Raw genomic sequence first — 25,480 nt, 5'->3', positions numbered from 1 at the left:
CTTTCTTTTTCCTGCCAGTCACTGATGGTTTGTACCTATTTTTACCATTTTATGCTTGCTTTGCTTCAGTGGTATTTCCACTCAAGCCAACTCTATGAAAAGAGAGTTTGGCAATTGCCTACTCCATTGATGACTCTAATCCATCATCCTCTTTTGTTATTCACCATTTTTTGAAAGTCATAATGTGTCAAGTGTTATTCTAGGATTAACTGAGGGCTAGAAAACAAAAAGTAAAGAAAAATGGGCAAGAGGATACAATAGACCTGAAACATTGGAGAATCTCTAGTCTCTTAGCTAATAGTGACAAGGCACTTACCAGGTAAGTGCTTTGTATGTGTTAACTTCTTTAATCCCTATAACAACCCATTCAATGAGTTTGGAACTATTATTATCTCATTTTTATGATACAGAAACTGCAGCAGAGAGGTGTTAAGTGGTACAGCTAGTAAGTAGAAGAGCTAGACTTTTCTTCCATGATCACAGAGCTTACTTTACATCTTTTTTCTACTCTTCTGACTGCTACTCTGTCTTATTTTGTCTTCTCTTTCTTCCTCCTCATTTAACCCCCATTCTCATGGGGATGACCTCCCAAACTATCTTTGTGCAGCCCAAATTCCTATTACCTCTGCTTTACTATCCTTGTCATCCCTTAAACTCAAAGTTTCTAGTGCTGAACATGTTATCTTTTTTGATAACCAGCTCCCCTTCTCAGTTATCCTTTATCTCCTAGGGCAGAAAGCCTGAGGTCATACTTTGAATTTTTCTTCCTTTTCCTGAGATATTATATCCTGTCTGCTTAATTTAATCTAGCATTTGCCCCTCCACATCCCCCATCATGCATTCCCCAATTCTTGCAGGAGCTTCCTAGCCGTCTCTCCAAAACGAGTATCCCTTATCCACAATCGATATTCTACTCAAGAATCTGCCATGATTTTCTAATGTTCTACCACAGGAAGGCAAAATGTTTCTCTGCTTGGCTTACAAAGTCCTCTAGAAAGTACACCATCCAACTCTGTTTATTCAACTTTATTTGCCAGCACTTCCTCAAAGATAATCTCCCCTTCCCTCTTTACCATTTTTTTCCCTCTTCTTTTGCAATAACTACTTTACTGCTGAACTCTATTAGCTCCCACCTTGACTATTCAAATAATCACTCAACCAATACTCTGCTTCCAGTTTGCCCTTTCATTCCTTCTTTCTTTAATTCATTCATTTATCCAACAAGGTACAAATGCCAGGGGATATAAAGATGACTAACACATAATTCAAATCTCAAGAAATTCAAATCTAACAGGAAAAATACAGATGCACTACTATCTATACATCAATTTATTTTAAGCGCTATAATAGAAGTAATAATAAAATCCAATGTAAACTTAAAGAAGGAAGCAATTAACTTGCTCAAAAGAAATGGGGAAAACTTTCATGGAAAAGATAAAGTCTGATCACACTCTTTGAGGACTGTACCTGTGGACTACATTCCAGGGCACAGAGTGAAAAGCACAAGTTAACAGTTGGGGGTATAAAAGACCATGACCTATTTGGGCTGGGCTCACGCCTGTAATCCCAACACTGGGAGGCCAAGGTGGGCTGATCACTTGAGGTCAGGAGTTCGAGACCAGCCTGGCCAACATGGCAAAACCCTGTCTCTACTAAAAATACAAAAATAAGATGGGCGTGGTGGCACATGCCTGTAGTCCCAGCTACTCAGGAGGCTGGGGCATGAGAATCACTTGAACCTGGGACAGTGAACCAAGATCACACCACTGCACTCCAGCCTGGGCAACAGAGCAAGACTCTATTTCAAAAGATAAATTAATTAAATTTTTAAAAAAGACCATGACCTATTTGAAGAGTTTTGGTTCAATCTGGCTAATGTGTGTGGTGTGTGGAGAGAGTATGGGAGGGGTAAGAGAGGAAATTGGAGGATAAATGGAGATCATATTTTGAAAAGTTTTACATAATACATGAAGGATGTTTTAGTTCATCCTAGGTTTTAGTTCACCTAGGAAGTGGACAAGAGTCTTGGTAACTTTTAAGCAACTGAGGCAAAGGCTGGGGGGAGGAGGAGGCCAGATGACACAATCACATTTATGCATGAGAAAACATCCTGATGAACCATATAAAAAATGGAGGAAGCAGTGACCCAGGCAATAAGACAAAGTCCTGTAGGGGAGGTGAGAATAGGAAGACATGAATCTCAATGACAATTCAGGTCAGATGAACAGAGCTTGAAGGCTAGTAAAAACAGGAAGTTTTTAACTTATGCTACTGAGTAAGGCATTGGTGCCTTTGAAAATAGAAAAAAATAAAGAGAAAGAAACATGTTTGGCACAGAAAGTTATTTTGATCTGTGACCTGCTGAAATGGGGGTGACCATCAGACATTAAATTCAGCATATGGTTGGAAATCTTCAGAAGGATGGGGCTTGAATAGATGGTGGAGGTCCAGGGAGAGGATGAGTTTTCCATTGGATGTAGCTCCCTTTATTCTGTTGTACTTACCAGGTGACTGTCTGATATTAAGACTGGCTTTTCAAATTGGATTTGGTATTTTTATTCACTTGGCCATTCTACTTCCAAGCCTTAACTTGATAAGCCCAAATTGCAGGTTACAGCCATTCTTTTCTGTGTTTAGGAATCTTGCAGAATCAAATAACGGTTAATTGAACAGATAAAATGACATTCCTGAATTTGTAAATTTTAGTATCACCCCACTCCTCCAGGCCCTGCCTTAACAGCCAGCCAATCTTAAACATCATTTGTAAGCTACAGGTATGAAAATCACAAAAACTTAGAAGTAGGTTTGTTTGAAGTTTACATGCAGAAAATGGATTTCAAAGCATATTCATAGTATAAATCACATTCAAACAGCCAGGCGCAGTGGCTCATCCCCGTAATCCCAACACTTTGAGAGGCCAAGGTGGGCAGATCACTTGAGGTCAGGAGTTCCAGACAAGCCTGGCCAACATGGTGAAACCCTATCTCTACTAAAAATACAAAAATTGGTCAGGCGTGGTGGTGCACACCTGTAATGCCAGCTACTCGGGAGGCTGAGGCAGGAGAATCGCTTGAACCCAGGAGGCAGAGAGTGCCATGAGCTGAGATCATGCCACCACACTCCAGCCTGGGCAACAGAGCAAGACTACATCTCAAAAACAAACAAAAACATTTAAGCTACACAGAAAGCAAATTATACAAATGCTTTAGTAAAAAGTCACCTGAGCAGAAAAAATATGCCAAATGACCTCCTAGCTACTAAAGCAAGTCAAACAGCCCCTCCTAGAAGCTTTATTATCCATGAATTGGTATTAGAAGTATGTAAGAGAGTAATAAAACCACAGTTCTAAAATACAGCTATCAGTAATTCATGGGAGCTTTAAACACAACTGCCTATGCAGTCAGGCAAATAAGGCAAAGCAGTGATGTGGGAGGCCCATAAGGCAGCAGGAACTAGATTAGACAGTGGAGGACTGAAAGTACCTGCCTTGTGAATGGGCAAAGCTACTACTTGCAGGAATGCTGGCCAAGCATTAGCAGATATTCTGATTTCTTCTTTTTTGAAAGGCCAGAAATACAGATTTTATGTCAAATTTCTAGATTTTGAAAAACATCCTGTGAGGTGGGCATGGTGGCTCATGCCTATAATCCCAGCACGTTGGGAGGCCGAGGTGAAAGGATCGCTTGAGCCCAGGAGTTCGAGACCCGCCAGGGCAATATGGTGAAACTCTGTCTCAACAGAAAATTGTTTTAAAAATTAGTCAGGTGTGGTAACACACGCCTGTGGTCCCAGCTACTCAGGACGCTGAGGTAGGACTGCTTTAGCCCAGGAAGTTGAGGCTGTGGTGAGCTGTGATTATACCACTGCATTCCAGCCTAGGTGACAGAGCAAGGCCCTGTCTCAAAAAAAAAAAAAAGAAAGAAAGAAACAAACAGAAAAAAAATCACGTGGACTTTTGCTCCAGTTGTTCCAAATTAGTAAGGTTTTGTTACGTATCAATTTAATCTATGGTAACATTTAATAGCCAATAAAGCTTGAAATATTGATTAGGTTTTAAGTTTGTAATGTTTAACACTAAATATGGTTTAGAAATAGACTTCTATTCTAGTAATAATCTTATAATATGTTTCTTTTTTTTTTTTTTTTTGAGACGGAGTCTCGCTCAGTCGCCCAGGCTGGAGTGCAGTGGCGCGATCTCGGCTCACTGCAAGCTCCGCCTCCCGGGTTCATGCCATTCTCCTGCCTCAGCCTCCCAAGTAGCTGGGACTACAAGCGCTCACCGCCACGCCCGGCTAATTTTTTTTTTTTTTTGCATTTTTAGTAGAGATGGGGTTTCACCATGTTAGCCAGGATGGTCTCGATCTCCTGACCTCGTGATCTCCCAAAGTGCTGGGATTACAGGCTTGAGCCACCGCGCCCAGCCTATAATATATTTCTATCTAAATGTTATAATTTCAATCTTAATGCTGACAAACTATTTCTAACAAATAAAAGATAAATGGACAGTTTTATTTTTCAACTTCAACAGAATGAAAACTGTGTTACAGAAAACAGTTTGGTAAAATGTGGGAACCCAATAAACAGTCATACAACCAATGAATGTGCCACCCCACCAAATTAATTTTTATAGATGTTAATATACCTTTAAGTACTTGCTAGTGTTCATAATTGAGTAGCATCTAGTTTAAAATGTTGTCTCTAATTAGGTTTCATCCACAGCTCTAGTTAAGTTCACCTTGACCTCATCGGTGATTTCACTCTTTCCTCCACGAAGACCAGCCAGGTAAATCTGAGGCCTCGGCACCCCAGTGCTGTCTTCCCTCATGGATTGGGTGCTAGTGTCCTTTGGAGGGTACACCTGGGAACAATTTTCTCTTCTCAAGTGACTGAGATCAGTTTGTACTGAGTGAGTAACTTTCTGGCGCAAATTAGCCTAAAGAGAAAGAGAATACAGGAATTAACATTTCTCTGAAGAACAAATAACCTAAAATATTATCAGATACCAGTTAATATCTGCCTATTTTTGTCTTCAATCCACAAGAAATTAATTCCATAACATAGCATTTTTTCTATAAAACACTGGAAAATCTAGAACGTGACAGAAAATTAAATATCCCTTACCAAGAAGTAGAAAAATATGTAAAATGTTGAAAATTGACCTCAAAAAACATACAGATTCAAAATTACAGTGAACTCAACCAGTTATTTATTAATATAATCTAATTCCTTCATTATTATACTTTGAGATTCTTATAACTTGGATTTTTCCACTATATTTTTTTTGACAAAAATTTAAGATTTATATACAGTATTATCTTTTTAAAATGGGCTTCACCCTAGATTTTTAACATAAAAGGGTCTGATGCTTTCCATTTGTATTTTACAGTATTCTACATTTTGCTTACTCCCTTTATAGATTACTAGTAAACGTGAGGTCAAACAGATTACTCAGGCTGGGAAGCAAGGAGGAGCTTATAAAAAGAAGAATAAGGTTGCTGCGGTTATAGTAAAGGCCAAGAAAAACCTTAGAAGGCATTATAGCATGTGAGTGAAGAAGGAGACACCTGGAATTAGAGGAAACATTTTCTGAGTTTGAGATACTGCAGGTGACTGAGAACCGAAACTACTCCCCAACACCCAGGTTATTGTCCACATTAATAAGACTTTACTATTCCACTGTTTGCATTAGCATAATTTTACCATTCCAAGAGACTCTCGGCTAAGCAAATAACTTGATTGCTCATTTCAGCACTACCTCAAAGATGTGTCAACTCTTCAGTAGTAAGCATCAGCACACAGTTTCAGTCCTAAGAGTCTGCATCCCTTGCCTCAAAAAATCTTCTTGCTATTCCCACCAATGCTGGACTGCTTTTTCATGATCCTTACTCAATCCGATTCAAACCTCCATCCTACCCCCAGTCCACCTCAGTCATTGGAAGACCTGCCTTAGCAAACTTCAAATTCTCAATAAATTCTGACTTTGCAGTTCCTCTTCTGAGACACTGCTATAGCACTGTTGAGGTGGTGTTTTCCCTTATGGCTGTAAGCAGTAAACTCAGCTTTGTCTTATCCACAGGTTGGGTAGGTGACACTTGGGGAGCTGGCATTCAATATAATACAGTTCTAGGGAATAATAAGGCCCAAGGTGAGAGTCAGAATTAAGTGGAGATTGAGGAATGTGAAGAGAGGTCTCAGTCAGTGTGAAGTTCAGACCCCTGAATACCCCATTCTCTTAACATTTCCAGTCCATACCTATGTTGCCATCTCTATCTCTCGTATCCTATCCAGCCATCATTTCCCTCCTCCTCTTTGCCTATTTGTATCTCAAAAGCAACCTAAAATATCACCTATGTTAATTTAGTAGAATTTTCATTTCTGTTACACCACTTACAAGGAAGTACTGAAATATTTTTAATATAACAATATCACTTGCTAGACAATTAGTCCCTGAAGAACAAAGTAGTGGGATATATATGTTACCCAGTAAGTCTGATGAACTCAAGTGAGTTTAGTAGATAATAGAAAATAATATGGGGGTTGGGCATTTCATGAACTACAGAAGAGTAACTGATAGGAAGGAATACTAATGGAACAATGATCTGGAAGATATATAGGGAAACCGATCCTTCCTCATGCCAGGGAACTGAAAAGCTGCCACCAGAGTGAGTAGCAAAGGAAATAATGTGGTCAGTGGGAAGCCTGTGAGAGACTGAATATACAAATGGACAAAGGCTAGACCATATATGACAATAGAACCCTTTAACTTGCAGCCTCTGTATCGACCAGTCGGGGAAGCCAGTCTCAACCTCTGTAGCTGTAGCAATTGACCCAGAATGTTGAGGACTTAGCCAGCTTCTCCATCTTTTGGCTCCTTCTCCCCCAACTCAGGACCAACCAGAGAAACCTAGATATGCTCACCAAACCAATCACATAAAATGCCCTGCTTCTAGTTAGCCTGCCTCCAGTTTTCTCATGTTAACAACCTACAATCAGAGAACACCTAAAGGCTTCCCCCTTTTCTGACTATAAAGCTTTCCCACTCCCCTGCATGCTTTGAGTCTACCAAACAACAAGTGACAGTGTCTGACTCCCTTGCTATAGCAAGCTCTAAATAAATAGCCTCCCTTTGTTCTCATTTGGGTAGGCATTTTATTTCCACACCTGATTTCAGTTAAAGAGATGGATAAAATATACTAAAAAGGGGCTACAGACATAAAAGATTTTATTTTTTCCATACTATAAATATTTGTTGTTTAAAATGACAAGGTACTATAAAGAGGGGTTGGTGGGGGGAATTTCACTGAATTGGACAGGGATGAGAGTTTCAAAGACAGGCTTTAAGGGTAGGTATATAGTAATTAAGGTGACTGAGAATCAGAAGGATGAGAGTGCCCAGAGTCTGGAGATAATACGTTGTTCAGAGGAAAATATCTATGCTTTAATAGAAAAGGTCCAAAAAACAAACAAAAAAAAGAATGGTATACCTTAAGTGATTAAAGGAAGTTGGGAATGCTTTAAATACTAGCACCAAGTTTTAAAACTGATGATAGATAGATAGATAGATAGATAGATTACCATTGTTCTACATATGCTTAAAATTAGAAGAGAATCTTATAATGTAAACCTAGCAAATTATAAATTATATTTGTGTTAGCCAAAGAACACTGTATAAAACTCATTATTTTATATAAATAATTTAATTTACCAACTCTTTGAGTAACAACAGATTAAAATTCCCCAACATATAATTTTAGAAAATATTGTTACAAACCAATTTTATAGCTTTTCTTCTTAATTCCCATTCATTCCACTCATATGATCTCACAATTGTTGGTGGCAGTATGTGTGTATCCGTCTGTGTGCTACTTTCACATTTTGTAATTGGTTTTATATAATGTTTGTCAGCATCTCTCATCTAAAGAAGTGGAGTTTTGTAATTAGTGCTTGGAAAAAATAAATATTATTTACCGATAACTAAAATATTTAGCTAAAACTGACAAAACACTTAAAAAACAAGAATTTTTGGACATGGAATATACTTGTAAATACCAACAAAGAAAATAAGCACATAATTAATGAGCTGAATATAATTGTTTTCCTGGGAATTACAGCTTCATGATCTTGTTTATGTAGGGGATGTTGATTTTTAACTTTCATTTTAGATTCAGGGGGGCACATGTGCAGGTTTGTTACAAGGGTATATCACACCATGCTGAGATTTGTGGTAGGATTGAACCCATCACCCAGGCAGTGAGCTCAGTACCCAATAGTTCATTTTTCAGCATATGCCCCCCCCCACTCTTTCCACTGTTGCAGTCTCCAGTGTCTACTGGTCCCACCTTTATGTCCATGCATACCCAATTTTTAGCTCCCACTTATGAGAACATGCGGTGTTTGGTTTTCTGTAGGACGTGTATTTTGGAAGCAGAAAACATCCCTCATTCCCAAGTCAAATATCCCTCCCCACTTTGCACAACTGATAATATAAGTAAATACCTGTTGAAAATGGATAGAAATGGAAAATAGCTATTAAACATTAGGTAAAAATCACATCTATTTAAACTACCAAAACCTCTTTAAGACATATGTTGAACTCAAGCTATACATACATAGCAGGTTGTCAACCAAGGTTTTTGCTTTGTTTTTAGTTGAATATACTGATTTTCTTCTGGGGAATCCAATATTAAGAATTCACTAATTCCAGGCTAAACAATATATGATAGTGCTGGACATGACATTGTTGACGTTGTTGGAGGGAGTGGTAGACGTTTAAGGAACTTAGGTCACAGTAAAAAGGAGGGAGAAGATATTCTTTCCAAACAACAGATAATCACTGAGTGTCTAACATTTGATATAATTTCTGACTATAAAATTATCTTATGATATAGTTAGGTAGATTTAAAAAATGTTAAAAAGATAGTTAACAATACTGTACCATACAAGTAAATGGCAAGTAAATAATCAGACAGTAAGGACTACATGAAAAAGACAGGGAGAAAACTCATTTCTGCAGATATTAAAGGTCAGCTGGGAATTAAATATCCAGAAAGACAGGAAAAAACAAGACCAGGTGTATAGGAAAAAATTATGCTTTAGTGGAAAACTATGCATTATCCACATACAACATACCTTTTCAGTCATCTGATTCTAGCCTTTCACTGTCCTTGGGCTATCTTACAACTCTGTAAGTTATAAATGAGTGATAGCAAGACCAAATAATTTCTGTCTGTAGACATGCAGTCTATCCTCTCTGTAGAAGTTCAACTGACTCCCTTTCCCCACGTGGAAAAATCAGCGTTGCCTCCATTTACACATTCATTTGAATATTCCTGATCTATAAATGTGTCTCTTCTTAGGGTTCTCTTTTGAACTGGTTATAACATCTACCTGGTCCCCTCATTTATTAATGAATAGATTACTCTTAATGCATGTTCAGTTTTATATCTGCATATCCACATGACAATAATTTTACCCATTTTTGAAAACTATCTTTTAACAAATAGAAGACTAGGGCATATAGGACAAGTTTAAGACCAGTATGTAACTCACAGTTTTTCTGACAGAGAGGTCATGGAGGAAATTAGTAGAAATAGAAGGATAAAAAGACATGTATGCCTCAAACACCAGTCCCCCAAATTTGGATTTCATCTTACAGACAAAAAAAAGAAGAGTTTGGAATTCGGAGTAATATGAAAGGCATTTTCTAATTTGCAGAAAAATTATTAAAATTTTCTATTGTAAATTTTCCCCTCATAATTTTTCAAAGTAGTTGGCTCCTGCAATCATTTGTTCTAAATTAGAATTTTGTATAACATCTAATTAAGCAAAAAATTACATGTGTTAAACTTAAGATAGCAACATTTATAATACTCATCAAAATGAATTACCAGCTCCAGGAACTCTACAGTTTGAACAAATTTGAGAACTACTGACTTGGCAAACTTAATTTGGTGGTATTTTTTAATTTTTATGGGTACACAGTAGGTGCACATAATTATCAGGTACATGAGATATTTTGATACAGGCACACAATGTGTAATAATCACATCAGGTAAATGGGGTGTCCATCACCTCAAACAGTCATCATGTCTTCATGTTATGAATATTCCAGTTGTACTCTTTCAGTTATTCTGAAATGTATGACAAATTACTGTCGAATATACACCCCATGTTGTCCTATCAAATACTACATCTTAATCCATTTATTTAACTATATTTTTGTACCCATTAACCATCCCCATTTCTCACTCCCCACAACTACCTTTCCCAGCCCTCTGGTAATCATCATTCTGCTATCTCCATTTCAGTTTAGTTTTTAGCTCCCACAAAGGAGTGAGAACATATGAAGTTTGTCTTTCTGTGCCTGGCTTATTTCACTGAAAATAATATTCTCCAGTTCCATCCATGTTTTTGCAAATGACAGATCTCCTTCTTTTTTATAGCTGAATAGTACTCTGTTATGTATATGTACCACATTTTCTTTATCCAGTTGTCTTTGATGGATGCATGGGTTGCTTCCAAATCCTGGCTACTGTGGATAGTGCTGTAATAAATATGGGAGTGCAGATACCTCTTTGATATACTGATTTCCTTTCTTTTGGATATACACCTAGCAGTGGGATTGCAGGATCATACGGTATTTCTATATTTAGCTTTTTTTAGGAACTTCTATACTGTTCTCCATGGTGGCTTACTAATTTACATTCACACCAACAGTGTACTAGGGTTCCCTTTCTCCATATCCTCACCAGCAGTCGTTATTGCCTGCCTTTTTGATATAAGCCATTTTAACTGGGGTGGGATGATATCTCATTATAGTTTTGATTTGCATTTCCCTGATGATCAGTGATGTTGAGCACCTTTTCATATATCTATTTGCCATTTGTATATCTTCTTTTGAGAAATGTCTATCCAGATCTTTTGCCCATTTTTCAGTTGGGTTACTAGATTCTTTCCTAATTGAGTTGTTTGAGCTCCTTATATATTCTGGTTATTAGTCCCTTATCAGATGGATAGTTTGCAAATATTTTCTCCCATTCTGTGAGTTGTCTCTTCACTTTGTTGTTTCCTTCGCTGTGCAGAAGTTTTTTAACTTGATATGATCACATTTGTCCATTTTTGCTTTGGTTGTCTGTGCTGGTAGGGAATTACCCAAAAAATCTTTGCCCAGTCCAATGTCCTGGAGAGTTTCCCCAATGTTTTCTTGTAGTATTAATAGTTTCATAGTTTGAGGTCTCAGGTTTAAGTCTTTAATCCACTTTGACTTGATTCTTGTATATGGCAAGAGACAGGGTCTAGTTTCATTCTTCTGCACATGGATAACCAGTTTTCCCAGCAACATTTGTTGAAGAGACTGTCCTTTCTCCAATGTATATTCTTGGCACCTTTATTTAAAATGAGTTCACAGTACATGAATGGATTTATTTCTAGGTTATCTATTCTGTTCCATTGGTCTGTGTCTTGTTTTTATGCCAGTACCATGCTATTTTGCTTACTATAGCTCTGTAGTATAATTTGAGGTTAGGTACTGTGATTTCTCCAGTTTTGTTCTTTTTACTTAGGACGGCTTGGCTATTCAGGGTCTTTTGTGGTTCCATATAAGTTGGGTCTTTTGTGATTCCATATAAGTTGTAAGGTTATTTTTTCTATTTATGTCATTGGTATTTTGATAGTGATTGCATTGAATCTGTAGATGCTTGAGTAATATGAACATTTTAACAATATTAATTTTTCCAATCCATTAATATGTTGCTTTGTGTCCTCTTCAATTTCTTTTTTCTTTTTTTCTGTTTTTTTGTTTGTTTGTTTGTTTGTTTTTTGAGACGGAGTCTCACTCTGTTGCCCAAGCTGGAGTGCAGTGGCGCCATCTCAGCTCAGTGCAAGCTCCGCCTCCCAGGTTCACACCATTCTTCTGCCTCAGCCTCCCGAGTAGCTGGGACTACAGGTGCTCGCCACCACACCTGGCTAATTTTTTGTATTTTTAGTAGAGATGGGATTTCACTGTGTTAGCCAGGATGGTTTCGATCTCCTGACCTCATGATCCACTCACCTCAGCCTCCCAAAGTGCTGGGATTACAAGCACGAGCCACCGCGTTCAGCCAACTTCAGTTTCTTTCTTCAATGTTTCATAGTTATCTTCATAGAGATCTTTCACTTCTTTGGTTAAGTTTACTCCTAGGTATTTAATTTTATTTGTGGCTATTGAAAATGGGATTACTTTCTTGATTTTTTTCAGATTCTTTGCTGTTGGCATACAGAGATGCTACTGATTTTTGTATGTTGATTTTGTATTCTGCAACTTTACTGTATTTGTTTATCAGTTGTGTTAGTTTTTTGGTGGAGTCTTAAGGTTTTTCCAAATGTAAGATCATATCTGCAAACAAGCATAATTTGACTTCTTCCTTTCCAAGGTGGATGTCTTGATTTCTTTCCACTGTCCGATTGCTCTAGCTAGGAATTCCAGTACTATGTTGAATAACAGTGTTTAAAGTGGACATATTTGTCTTGTTCCAGATCTCAGAGGAAAGGCTTTCATTTTTCCCCGTTCAGTATACTACCTGTGGGTCTGCTGTATATGGCTTTTATTGTGTTGAGGTATATTCCTTCTATGCCCAGTTTTTTTTGAGGTTTTTAAATCATAGAATAATATTGAATTTTATCAAATGCTTTTTCAGCATCAATTAAAATGGTCATATGGTTTTTGTCTTCATTCTGCTGACATGATGTATCACATTGATTTGCATATGTTGAACTATCCTTGCGTCTATGGAATGAATCCCACTTGGTCATAATGAAAGATCTTTTTAATGTGTTGTTGAATTCAGTTTGTTAGTATTTTGTTAAGGATTTCACATGAATGTTCATCAGCAATACTGACCTGCAGTTTTCTTTTTTTGATGTGTCTTTGCCTGGTTTTGGTATCAGCATAATACTTGCCACAACTTGTAGAATGAGTTTGGAAGTATTCCCTCTTCCGCTACTTTTTGAAAGAGTTTGAGTAGGACTGATATTCATTCTTCTTTAAATGTTTGGTAGAATTCAGCAGTGAAGCCACTGGGTCCCTGGCTTCTCTTTGCTGGGAGACCTTTTATTAAGGATTTCATCTCCTTACTTGTTATTCATCTATTCAGGTTTTGTATTTCTTCATGGCTCAATCTTGGTAGGTTTGATGTGTCTATGAATTTATTTCTTCTGAGTTTTCCTTATTGGCATGTAGTTGCTCATAGTAGCCTCTAATGGTCCTTTGAATTTTTGTGATATCAGTTGTAATGTCTCCTTTTTTATCTTTGATTTTCTTTGGGTCTTCTCTCATGTTTTCCTAGCCTGGCTAAAGTGTAACTATTGGCTAACAATTTGTCTATTTTATCTTTTTTTAAAAAGTACCTTTTCATTTTATTGATCTTTTATATTTTTTTCATTTCAATTTCATTTATTTCTGCTCTGATCTTTACTATTTCTTTTCATCTACTAATTTTGGGTGTGGTTTGCTCTTGCTTTTCCAGTTTTTTAAGATGCATGCTTGGGTTTTTTATTTGATATCTTTCTACTCTTTTCATGTAGATGGTTATTGCTATAAGATTCTCTCTTAGTACTGCTTTTGTGTTTCCACTTTCATTGTTTCAAGAAATTTAATTTCCTTAATTCCTTCACTGACCCATTGGTCATTAAAGAGCGTATTGCTTAATTTCTATGTGTTTATATGGTTTCCAAAGTTCCAGTCTGGGTGTGATGGCTCACACCTGTAATCCCAGCACTTTGGGAGGCCGAAGTGGGTGGATGACTTGAGGTCAGGAGTTCGAGTCCAGCCTGGCCAACATTGCGAAACCCAGTCTCCACAAAAATACAAAAATTATTTTGTATTTTGTCTTATCCTTGAGACTGATCCTTGTGCTAAGGAGAAGAATATGTATTCTGTCGCCTTTGGACAAAATGTTCTGTAAGTATTTGGTCAATTTGGTCTACAGTGCAGATTAAGTCTTATGTTTCTTTGCTGGTTTTCTGTCTGGAAGATATATCCAGTGCTGAAGGTGGGATGTTGAAGTCTCCAGCTATTATTGTATTGGCGTCTATTTCTCTCTTTAGCTCTAATATTTATTTTATATGTCTGGATACTCCAGTGTTGGGTGCATATAGATTAATAACTATTACATCCTCTTGCTGAATTGATACATTTATCATATAATGACCTTCCCTGTGTCTTTTTATAGTTTTTGTCTTAAAATCTATTTTATCTGATACAAGTATGGCCAATCCTGCTGTTTTTTGGTTTTCATTTGCATGGAATAACTTTTTTCATCCCTTTATTTTCAGTCTATGTTTGTCTTTATAGGTGAAGTGTGCTTCTTGTAGGCAACAGATCATTGGGTTTTGTTTTTTTAAATCCATTCAGCTACTCTGTCTTTTGACTGGAGAGTCGTTTAGTCTATTTAATTCAGTGTTATTATTGATAAATAAGTGTTTATTATTGCCATTTTGTGATTTGTTTTCTGGTTGTTTTGTGACCTTCTCTTTCTTCCTTCCTTCCTGTCTTCTGTTTTGTGAAAGTGGTTTTCTTTGGTGGTATGTTTCAATTTCCTACTTTATATTTTTGCATATCTATTGTATGTTTTAAAATTCAAAGTTACCAAGAGGCTTGCAAGTAACATCTTATAACCCATTATTTTAAACTGATGACAACTTAACTCTGATTGCAAAAACAAGCAAAGAAAAAACTGATAAAAAACCCACCCTCCCCACCGCCACTTAACTTTTTGTTGTTTCTATTTAAATCTTATTATACTGTCTATGTCTTTAAAAGTTGTTGTAGTTATTATTTTTGATAGGTTATTCTTTTAGTCTTCCTACTTGAGATATGAATAGTTTACACCCCACAATGACAGCGTTATAACATTTTGTATTTGTCTGTGTACTTACTATTAATGAGTTTTATGCCTTCAGATGATTTGTTATTGCTTGTTAACATCCTTTTCTTTCAGATTGAAGAACTCCCTTTAACTTTTCTTGTAGAACAGGTCTGGTGGTGATGAAATCCCTCAGCTTTTATTTGCCTGGGAAAGTCTTTATTTCTCCTTCATGTTTGAAGGATATTTTCACCAGATATATACTATTCTAGGATAAAAGTTGTTTTGTTTTGTTTTTTTCTTTTTTTTTTTTCCTTCAGCACTTTAAGTATGTCATGCCATTCTCTCCTGGCCTGTAAAGTTTCCACAGAGAAATCTGCTGCCGGATGTATTGGAGCTCCTGTATATGTTACTTCTTTCTTTTCTCTTGCTGCTTTTAGGATCCTTTATCCCTGACCTTTAGGAGTTTGATTAGTAAATTTCTTGAGGTAGTATTTGGGTTAAATCTGCTTGGCATTGTATAACCTTCTTATACTTGAATTTTGATATTTTTCTCTATGTTTGGGAAATTCTTTGTTAATATCTCTTTGAATAAACTTTCTACCCCTATCTCTTCTCTACCTCCTCATGGTCAATAACTCTTAGATTTGTCCTTTTGAGGCTATTTTTTAGATCCTGTAAATGTGCCGTATTATTTTTTAATCTTTCTTCTTTTGACTCCTCTGACTATGTATTTTCAAATAGCCTGTCTTCAAGCTCACCAATTGTTTCTTCTGCTTGGTCAAGTATTTATTGAGAGGCTTTGGTACATTCTTTGATTTGTCAGATTTTTCACATCCAGAATTTCCTGTTTTTAATTATTTCAATCTCTTTGTTAAATTTATCTGATGGGATTCTCAATTCCTTCTCTGCATTATCTTGGATTTCACTGAGCTTCCTCAAAACAGCTATTTTGAATTCTCTGTCTGAAAAGCCACATATCTCTGTCACTCCAGAATTGGTCCCTGGTGCCTTATTTAGTTTGCTTGGTGAGGTCACGTTTTCCTGGATGGTCTTGATGCTTCTGGATGTTTGTCAATGTCTGGGTATTGACAAGTTAGGTATTTATTCTAATCTTAGCAATCTGGGCTTGTTTGTACCTGTCCTACTTGAGAAGGCTTTCCAAGTATTCAAAGGGAATTGAGTGTTGTGATCTATGTCTTTGGTCATTGCAGCCATATGTATATTAGGGGGCACCCCAAGCCCAGTAACACTATGACTGTTGCAGACTCATAGAGGTACTACCTTGGTGGTCTCGGGTAAGATTGGGAGAATTCCCTGGATTACTAGGCAGAGGCTCTTGTTCTCCTCCCTTACTTTCTCCCAAGCAAACAAAATCTCTCTCTCCATGTTGTGCCAAATGGAGTGGGAGGAGAGGTGATGCAAGCACCCCCTTGGACACCACCACTGGGGCTGTGCTGGGTCACACCTGAAGCCAGCACAGTACTGGGTTTCGGTACTGTGGCAACTATTTGCTGGCTACTGCTGATGTTTATTCAAGGCTCAAGGGCTCTTTAGTCAGCAAGTGATAGATCCTGCCAGGACTGGGCCTCCCCTTTCAGGGAAGCGGATTTCTTACTGGCCCAGGACAGATCTAGAAATGCCCTTCAGGAGCTAAGGCCCAGAATCAGGAACTTTAGGAGTTTGCTTTGTGCTTTATTATACTGTGACTGAGCTGGTACCCAAGTTGCAAGATAAAGTCATTTTTACTATCCCTCTCCTTTCCTCAAGCAGAAATAGTCTCTCCTTGTGGCCACCACAGCGATGAATGTGGTGGATCACACTGAAGCAAGCATGTACTGGGTCTTGCCCAAGGCCCATAGTGAGTGCTGCCTGGCTACCATTGATATTTATTCAAAACCCAAGGGCTCTTTGGTCAGCAGGTGGTGAATTCTGCCAAAACTGGGTCCTTGCCTTCAGGGCAACGGGTTACCTTCTGGCCCAGGGTGTGTCTAGAAATGTCATCCACAAACTATGGCCTGGAATGGGGCTTCAGGACTATGCTTGGAGCTTTATTTTACTGTGGCTAAGCTGGTATCCAAATTGCAAGACAAAGTCCTCTGTACTCTTCCCTTTCCTCCCAGAACTCCAAGCTGCACTGTCTAGAGTTGGGAAAGGGGTAATGCAAGCACTCCCTTGTCTACTGCAGCTGGTGTCTCACTGGGTCACATGTACCCAAGTCCACTGGCTCTGAGCCCAGCATGGCACCAGGACTTGCCCAGGAACTGTAGTCAGTGTGGCCTAGACTGCCTTTCAAGTTTATCAGGACCCTAGTACACTATAGTCCATGATACTGGGGCTAGCCAGAACTCAGGTTCCAACTACTGAGATGGACAATTCCCTTCTGGCTAGGGCTAGTCTAAATGCTCCCGCCATGGGCACTGGCCGAATTCTACCCTGTACTGCTTTATGCTGCAACAGGACAGCACTGAATTCCAATGCAAAGTCCCAATAATCACTCTACTCTCCTTCCATCAAGTACACAGATTCTCTCTCTGTGTCACGTGGCCGCTACTGGGGCATGAGGGAGGGGTAGTATAGGCAATTAAAGACTGTCTTTCCTACCCTCTTCAGTACCTCTTTCCTTGATATGATGTTTACAAAAGGTACTGTGATTGCTCTCCTGATCTTTAGTTCTTTTATGAAGGTGCTTTCTTATGTAGATACTTGTTCAATTTGATGTTCCTGTCAGGGGATGATCACTGGAGGGTTCTATTCTGCCATCTTGCTCTGCCTCTCAATCTGGTGGTAATTTGAGGAGTGAAACGTACCTTTTTTTTTTTTTTTTTTGCCATAAGTAGCTTTGAGACTTTTTATGGTAAGTGGCTATATATCATAGCTCCAAAATTACACACATGCACACACATACACACACACACATTTTCATTTTTTATTCAAAGGAAATATATACACACATTTATAAATAAATGGTATATTAAAAAGTCACATGATACTACCCAAAGCAATCCACAAATTCAACACAATCCCTATCATAATACCAATGACATTCTTCAAGAAATAGAAAAACAATCCTAAAATTCATGTGGAACCACAAAAGACCCAGATTAGCCAAAGAGTCCTGAGCAAAGAGAACAAATCTGGAGGCATCACACTACCTGACTTCAAAATATGCTACAAAGCTATGGTAACCAAAAGAGCATGGTATTGGCATAAAAACACAGAGACCAATAGACTAGAATACAGAACCCAGAAATAAATCCACACATTTACAGCCAACTGATTTTTCAACAAAGGTGCCAAAAGCACACACTGGAGAAAGGACAGTCTCCTCAATAAATGGTGCTTGGAAAACTGGATATCCATATGCAGAAGAATGAAACTAGACCTCTATCTCTCACCTTATGTAAAAATCAACTCAAAACGAAGACTTAAATGTAAGAACTAAAATTATGAAATTACTGGAAGAAAACAGGAGAATGCTTCAGGGCATTGGTCTGGGCAAAGATCTTTTGGATAAGACCTCAAAAGCCCAGGCAACAAAAGCAAAAATAGAGAAATGGGATTACATCAAACTAAAAAGCTTCTGCACAGCAAAAGAGACAATCAACAGAGGAAAGGGATAACCTACAGAATGGGAGAAAATATTTGCAAACTATCCATTCAGGGATTAATATCCAGAACTTACAAGGAACTCGGCTCAGCAAAAACAAAACAAAAACAACAAATAATCCAATTTTTAAAAGGGCAAATGATCTGAAGAGACATTTCTTAGAATAAAACATATAAATGGCCAACAGGTATATAAGAAAATGCTCAATGTCACTAATAATCAGGGAAATGCACAATCAGCTATCATCTCATCCCAGTTAAAATGCCTATTATAAAAAAGACAAAAAACAACAAATGCTGGTGAGGATGTAGAGAAAGGGAACTTTTTTTTTTTTTTTGTGAGACAGAGTCTCACTGTCTCCCAGGCTGGAGTGCAGTGGCACAATCTCAGCTCACTGCAAGCTCCACCTCCTGGGTTCATGCCATTCTCCTACCTCAGCCCCCCAAGTAGCTGGAACTACAGGCACCTGCCACCATGCCTGGCTAATTTTTTTGTATTTTTTAGTAGAGACGGGGTTTCACCATGTTAGCCAGGATGGTCTCAATCTCCTGACCTCATGATCCGCCCACCTCGGTCTCCCAAAGTGCTGGGATTACAGGCGTGAGTCACCGCGCCCGGCCCAAGAAAGGGAACTCATACACTTTTGATGGAAATGCAAGTTTGATGGGAATGCAAGTCATTATGGAAAATAGTATGAAGGCTCCTCAAAAAAACTAAAAATAGAAATACCATATGATCCAGTAATCCCACTGCTGGGCATATATCCAAAGGAAAGGAAATTAGTATCTCAAAGAGATATCTGCACTCCTATGTTTATCACAGCACTACTCACAATAGTCAAGATATGGAAACAACCTAAGTGTCCACCAACAGGAGAATAGATAAAGAAAATGTGGTATATTTACACAATAGAATATCAACCATAAAAAAGAATGAAATCCTGTCATTTACAGCAATATGGATTGAACTGGAGGACATTATGTTAAATGAAGTAAGCAAGACACAGAAAGACAAATACCACGTTTCACTCATGTAGGAACTAAAAAGGTTGATCCCATAGATCATGCCCATATAAGTAGGGAGGAGAATAGTGGTTACCAGAGGCTGGGAAGGGCAGTGGATGGGGACAAAATTACAGTTAGAGAGGAGGAATAAGTTCTAGTGTTCTAGGCACAGTAGGGCAACTATAGTTAACAAAAATGTATTTTATATTTCAAAATAGCTACAGGAGAGGATTCTGAATGTTCCCAACACAAAGAAGTAGTAAACATTTGAGGTGATGGATATGCCAGTTACCCTGATTTGATCATTATACATTATATACATGTATCAAAATATTACATGTACCCCACAAATATATACATTTATTATGTATCAATAAAAAATTTTAAAAATTAAGGGCACATGAAAACTCAAGTTAAAAAGAGATTCTAAAACCAGGCCCAGTGGCATGTGGCTATAGTCCCAGCTAATTGGGAGGCCAAGGCAGGAGGATTGCTTGAAACAGGAGTTTGAGGCTGATCACACAAAACCAAAACCAAACATCGCATGTTCTCGCTCATAAGTGGGCATTGAACAATGAAAACACATGGACACAGGGAGGGGAACATCACATGCCGAGGCCTGTCGGGGGCTGGGGGGCTAGGGGAGGGATAGCATTAGGAGAAATACCTAATGTAGATAACAGGTTGAAGGTGCAGCAAACTACCATGGCATGTGTATACCTATTTAACAAACCTGCACGTTCTCCACATGTATCCCAGAACTTAAAAGTATAATAATAATAAAAAAGAAAATCTAGAAGAAATGGATAAATTCCTAGACACATACACCCTCCCAAGACTGAATCAGGAAGAAGTTGGATCCCCGAATACACTAATAATGAGTTCTGAAATTGAGGCAGTAATAATTAGCCTACCAACCAAAAAAAGCCCAGGACCAGACAGATTTCCAGCTGAATTCTACCAGATGTACAAGGAGAACCTGGTACCATTTCTTCTGATATTCTTCCAAACAACGGAAAAGGAAGGACTCCTCCCTAACTCATTTTTTGAGGCCAGTATCATCCTGATACCAAAACCTGGCAGAGATACAACAACAACAACAAAAAAAAACTACAGGCCAATATCCCTGATGAATATTGATACAAAAATCCTCAATGCAATCCTGATGCAAACTGAATTCAGCAGCTCATCAAAAAGCTTATCCACCATGATCAAGTTGGCTTCATCCCCGGGATTCAAGGCTGGTTCAACATACGTAAATCAATAAATGTAATTCATCACATAAACAGAACAAAAGACAAAAGCCACATAATTATCTCAACAGACACAGAAAAGGCATTCCGTAGAATTCAATATCTCTTCATGTTAAAAACTCTCAATAAACTAGGTATTGATGGAACATACCTCAAAATAATAAGTGCCATTTATGACAAACCCACAGCCAATATACTGAATGGGCAAAAGCTGGAAGCATTCCCCTTGAAAACCGGCACAAGACAAGGATGCCCTCTCTCACCACTCCTATTCAACATAGTATTGGAAGTTCTGGACAGGGCAGTCAGGCAAGAGAAAAAAATAAAAGATATTCAGATAGAAAGAGAGGAAATAAAACTGTCTGTTTCCAGATGACATGATCCTCTATCTAGAAAACCCGACTGTCTTAGCCCAAAAGCTTCTTAAGGTGATAAACAACTTCACCAAAGTCTCAGGATACAAAATCAATTTGCAAAAATCAAAAGCATTCCTATATACCAACAACAGGCAAGCAGAAAGCCAAATCATGATATGAACTTCCATTCACAATTGCTACAAAAAGAATAAAATACCTAGAAATACAGCTAACAAGGGAAGTGAAGGACCTCTTCAAGGAGAACTATAATCCACTGCTCAAGGAAATCAGAGAAGACACAAACGAATGGAAAACATTCTATTCTCATGAATAGGAAGAATCAATATTGTGAAAATGGTCATATTGCCCAAAGTAACTTATACATTCAATGGTATTTCCATTAAACTACCATTGACATACTTCACAGATTAGAAAAAACTACTTTAGAATTCATATGGAGCCAAAAAAGAGCCCATATAGTCAAGACAATCCTAAGCAAAAAGAATAGAGCTGGAAGCATCATGCTACCCAACTTCAAACTATACTGCAACCTGCAGCAACCAAAACAGCATGGTACTGGTACAAAAACAGACACATAAACTGACGGAACAGAATAGAGAACTCAGTAATAAAACTGCACATCTACAACCATATGATCTTTGACAACCAATGGGGAAAGGATGCCCTATTTAATAAATGGTGCTGGAAGAACTGTCTAGCCGTATGCAGAAAATTGAAACTGGACCCCTTCCTTACACCTTATACAAAAATTAAAGACGGATTAAAAACTTAAATGTAAAACCCAAAACTAAAAAACTATAAAAACCCTAAAGGAAAATCTAGGCAATACCATTCAGGACATAGACACGGGCAAAGATTTCATGACAACAATGTCAAAAGCAAAAGCAACAAAAGCAAAAACTGATGAATGGGATCTCACTAAACTAAAGAGCTTCTGCACAGCAAAAGAAACTATCATCAGAGTGAACAGACAGCCCACAGAATGGGAGAAAATTTTTACAATCTATCCATCTGATAAAGGTCTGATATCCAGAATCTATAAGGAACTTAAATTTGCAAGAAAAAAAAACCCACTAAAAATTGGGCAAAGGACATGAACAGACACTTATCAAAAGAAAACATTCATGCAACCAACAAACATATGAAAAAAAGCTCAACATCATTGATCATTAGAGAAATGCAAATCAAAACCACAATGAGATACCATCTCATGCCTATCAGAATGGCGATTATTAAAAAGTGAAGAAACAACAGATGCTGGTGAGGCTGTGGAGAAATAGCAATGCTTTTACACTGTTAGTGGTAGTGTAAATTAGTTCAACCATTGTGGAAGACAGTGTGGTGATTCCTCAAAGACTTAAGAACCAGAAATACCTTTTGACCCAGCACTCCCATTACTCAGTATATACCCAAAGGAATATAAATTATTCTATTATAAAGACACATGCATGTGTATGTTCACTGCAGCACTATTCACAATAGCAAAGACATGGAATCAACCTAAGTGCCCGTCAATGGTTGACTGCATAAAGAAAATGTGGTACATATACACCATGGAATAATATGCAGCTATAAAAAGGAATGAGATCGTGATCTTTGCAGGGACATGGATGGAGCTGGAAGACATTATCCTCAACAACTAACGCAGGAACAGAAAACCAAACACTGCGTGTTCTCACTTATAAGTGGGAGCTGAACAATGAGAAAACATGGACACAGAGAGGGGAACAACACACAGTGGGGCTTGTTGGAGGGGCAGGGAGAGGGAGAGCATCAGGAAAAATAGCTAATGCATGCTGGGCTTAATACCTAGGTGATGGGTTGACAGGGGCAGCAAATCACCACAGCACTCATTTGCCTGTGTAATAAACCTGCATGTCCTGCACATGTATCCTGGAACTTAAAATTTTAAAAGTAATAACAAATTTTAAAAATAAAAAAGAAAAGGGAGATGAAAATTCAGAGATAACAGATGATGGATCAGGCAAATGATAAGAAAGTGGCTGCCACTGAAGCCCTAAATGATGGTGAACCACAAAAAGTCATTGACTTATTCACAGATGCTTTCAAGCTGAATCTCTTGACCATTCTGTATGCTAATGAGAGCCAGTGTCTTCAACAAATTACAGAGGCCAAATGCTGCCATCTGATACTGTAACAGAGACATTGAAATAAATCCTGATTCAGCCCAGCCTTACAAGTGGCAAGCCTTACAAGTGGTTTTCGCACACAGACTTCTGGGCCACTGGGGAGAAGCAGCCCGTGATGTTGCCCCTTGTCTGTAAATTGGATTATGAAGATGCTAGCACAATGCTGAATGTTCAACCTAGGGCCTAGAAAATTGCAGAACATCAGAGAAAGTATGAGCAAAATCATAAAGAGTGAGAGATCAAAGAAAAAATAGTTTAAAAGGCTCAAAAAAAGCATGAGAGAGCCCAGAGGGATCAGGAACTCAGTAGGCTCTCTTTCCCAGCTGGCTTTCCTGTGGAAAGCCCTGGTAATATTCACGGAGGAATGCCTGGAATGGCAAGAATGCCTGAACTCAATGACATTCTTAGTGATCCAGAGGTTCTTGCAGCCATGCAGGGTCCAGAAGTTATGGTGGCCTTCTAGGATGTGGCCTAGAACCCAGCAAGTATGTCAAAATACCGATACAATGGAAAGGTTACAAATCTCATTAGTAAATTGTCAGCCAAATTTGGAGGTCAGGCATAATACCCTTCTGATTAAAAAAAGCCCTTGGTGAAGGAAACGCAACCTGGACCACCTAATGGATGTCGCAATAATACAAACCACTCTACCTCTGACTTTCTCATCAAGAGAGCTGGGGTGCTTTGAGGATAATCCCTACCCCTTTACCCCAAATGCAGCTGAAGCATTTTACAGTGGTTTGCCATTAGGGTATGCATTCAGATAATGTTTTCCTACTAGGAATTACAAACTTTAAACACTTTTTAAACCTTAAAAATATTTAAAACAAATTTTAGAAGTCTCTTGGATTCTTTTTAAAAATTAGATATTAATAATAGCTTTGCAATGTAAAATGGAAACTCTTTGTGAGTAAACTAACAAACATAAATAGCCTGTAGTCTAAAGAAGAAATGCTAAAGAGAATTAGAAAATATTCAGAACTGAACTATGATGAAAATAACTATGTTTAAAAGTACGCTGCAGAAACATGGATGCAGCTGGAGGCCATTATCCCGAGCAAATTAATGCAGGAACAGAAAACCAAATACCACATGTTCTCACTCAAAAGTGGGAGGTAAACACTGGACACTCATGGACATCAAGATGGCAACAATAGATACTAGGGGCTACTAGAGTGAGGAGGGAGAGAGGGCAAGGGCTGAAAAACTGTTGGGTACTATGCTCACTACCTGGGTGACAAGATCAATCATACCCCAAACCTTGGCTTCATGCAATAAACCCATGTAACAAACCTGCACATGTACCCACTGAATCTAAAATAAAGGTTGTAATTATTTTTTAAAAACATAAGTGACATACAACTCTCATAGTATAGTAAAAAGGAAATTTATTGCATTAAGTTAAAAAGAAAGGCTAAAAACTAATGAGCTAAGCATCTATCTTTAAAAGTTGAAAAACAAATAGAATAAAATAAATGAACTAGATAAAGGAAAATAATAAAGATCAGAGAAGAAAATACAAAATGAAAGCAGTCATGAAATAGGGTCAATAAAGTCAAATGCTAACTCTTTAAAAAGACTGAGAAACTAATGCTCTGGCAAGATTGATCAAAATAAAAAGAGAAGGCTGAAATAAACAATATCTGGAGTTTAAAAGAGAGCATAAGATAATTTAGAGATTAAACAAATAATAAAAGGATATTGTGAAATCTTCATGAGAATAAGTTTAAAACCTTAGATGATTTGAATAAATTCCTAGAAAAATACAACTTATTCAATCTGATACAAAAGAAATAAACTACCTGGAAAAAATTCCTGTAATCACAGAAGTAGTTAAACTTATAGTTTAATTTAGCATAGTTATAATGTTTCCAACCAAAGAAGCCCAGAGAGCTTTATCAGCATACATTACCAGATAATTCCACTTATACATAAATTATTTCAAAGGAAAGAAAATGTAAAACATTCATACTCATTTATAAGACATGTATAACTTTCACATCAAAACAATGGACAGTAAAAGAAAGGAAATGCATAGGTTAATTGCACTGAGGAATATAAATGTAAAACTGCTAAAGAAAAATTAAAAAGCTGAATTCAAGAATGTATTTTTTAAATAAATAAACCATACCAAGTTGGACTGATCCCAGGAATGCAAAGTTGGCTTAATTTTAGAAATAATATAATTCACCACATTAGCAGATTAAAGGATAGAGGCCAATCATTCATCTCAAAAGATGCAGAAA

At 37.7% G+C, this 25,480-nt stretch overlaps 1 protein-coding gene and 1 pseudogene across 2 annotated transcripts in view; one reads left to right on the top strand and one right to left on the bottom strand.

Annotated features, from left to right (window-relative positions):
* Positions 1–4,481: 4,481 nt before the first annotated feature.
* LOC105511717 (chromosome unknown open reading frame, human C6orf165) overlaps positions 4,482–25,480 on the bottom strand; it is a 61,213-nt gene continuing 40,214 nt past the window's right edge. For both annotated transcript variants that reach the window (XM_011941899.1, XM_011941898.1), the window contains exons 12-13: positions 7,772–7,915; positions 4,482–4,933 (exon numbers count right to left, since the gene is read on the bottom strand). In XM_011941899.1, coding sequence (XP_011797289.1) covers positions 4,703–4,933; positions 7,772–7,915 — 375 coding nt within the window. In that variant the 3' untranslated portion in view covers positions 4,482–4,702. The remainder of the gene's footprint in view (positions 4,934–7,771; positions 7,916–25,480) is intronic.
* LOC105511740 lies at positions 8,386–23,799 on the top strand (annotated as a pseudogene).

The sequence above is a fragment of the Colobus angolensis genome, unplaced genomic scaffold, assembly GCF_000951035.1.
Source record: "Colobus angolensis palliatus isolate OR3802 unplaced genomic scaffold, Cang.pa_1.0 Scaffold203, whole genome shotgun sequence".
NCBI classification, from domain to species: domain Eukaryota; kingdom Metazoa; phylum Chordata; class Mammalia; order Primates; family Cercopithecidae; genus Colobus; species Colobus angolensis.
Note: the sequence above shows the minus strand (reverse complement) of the source record. Positions and strands in the feature narration are given on the sequence as shown.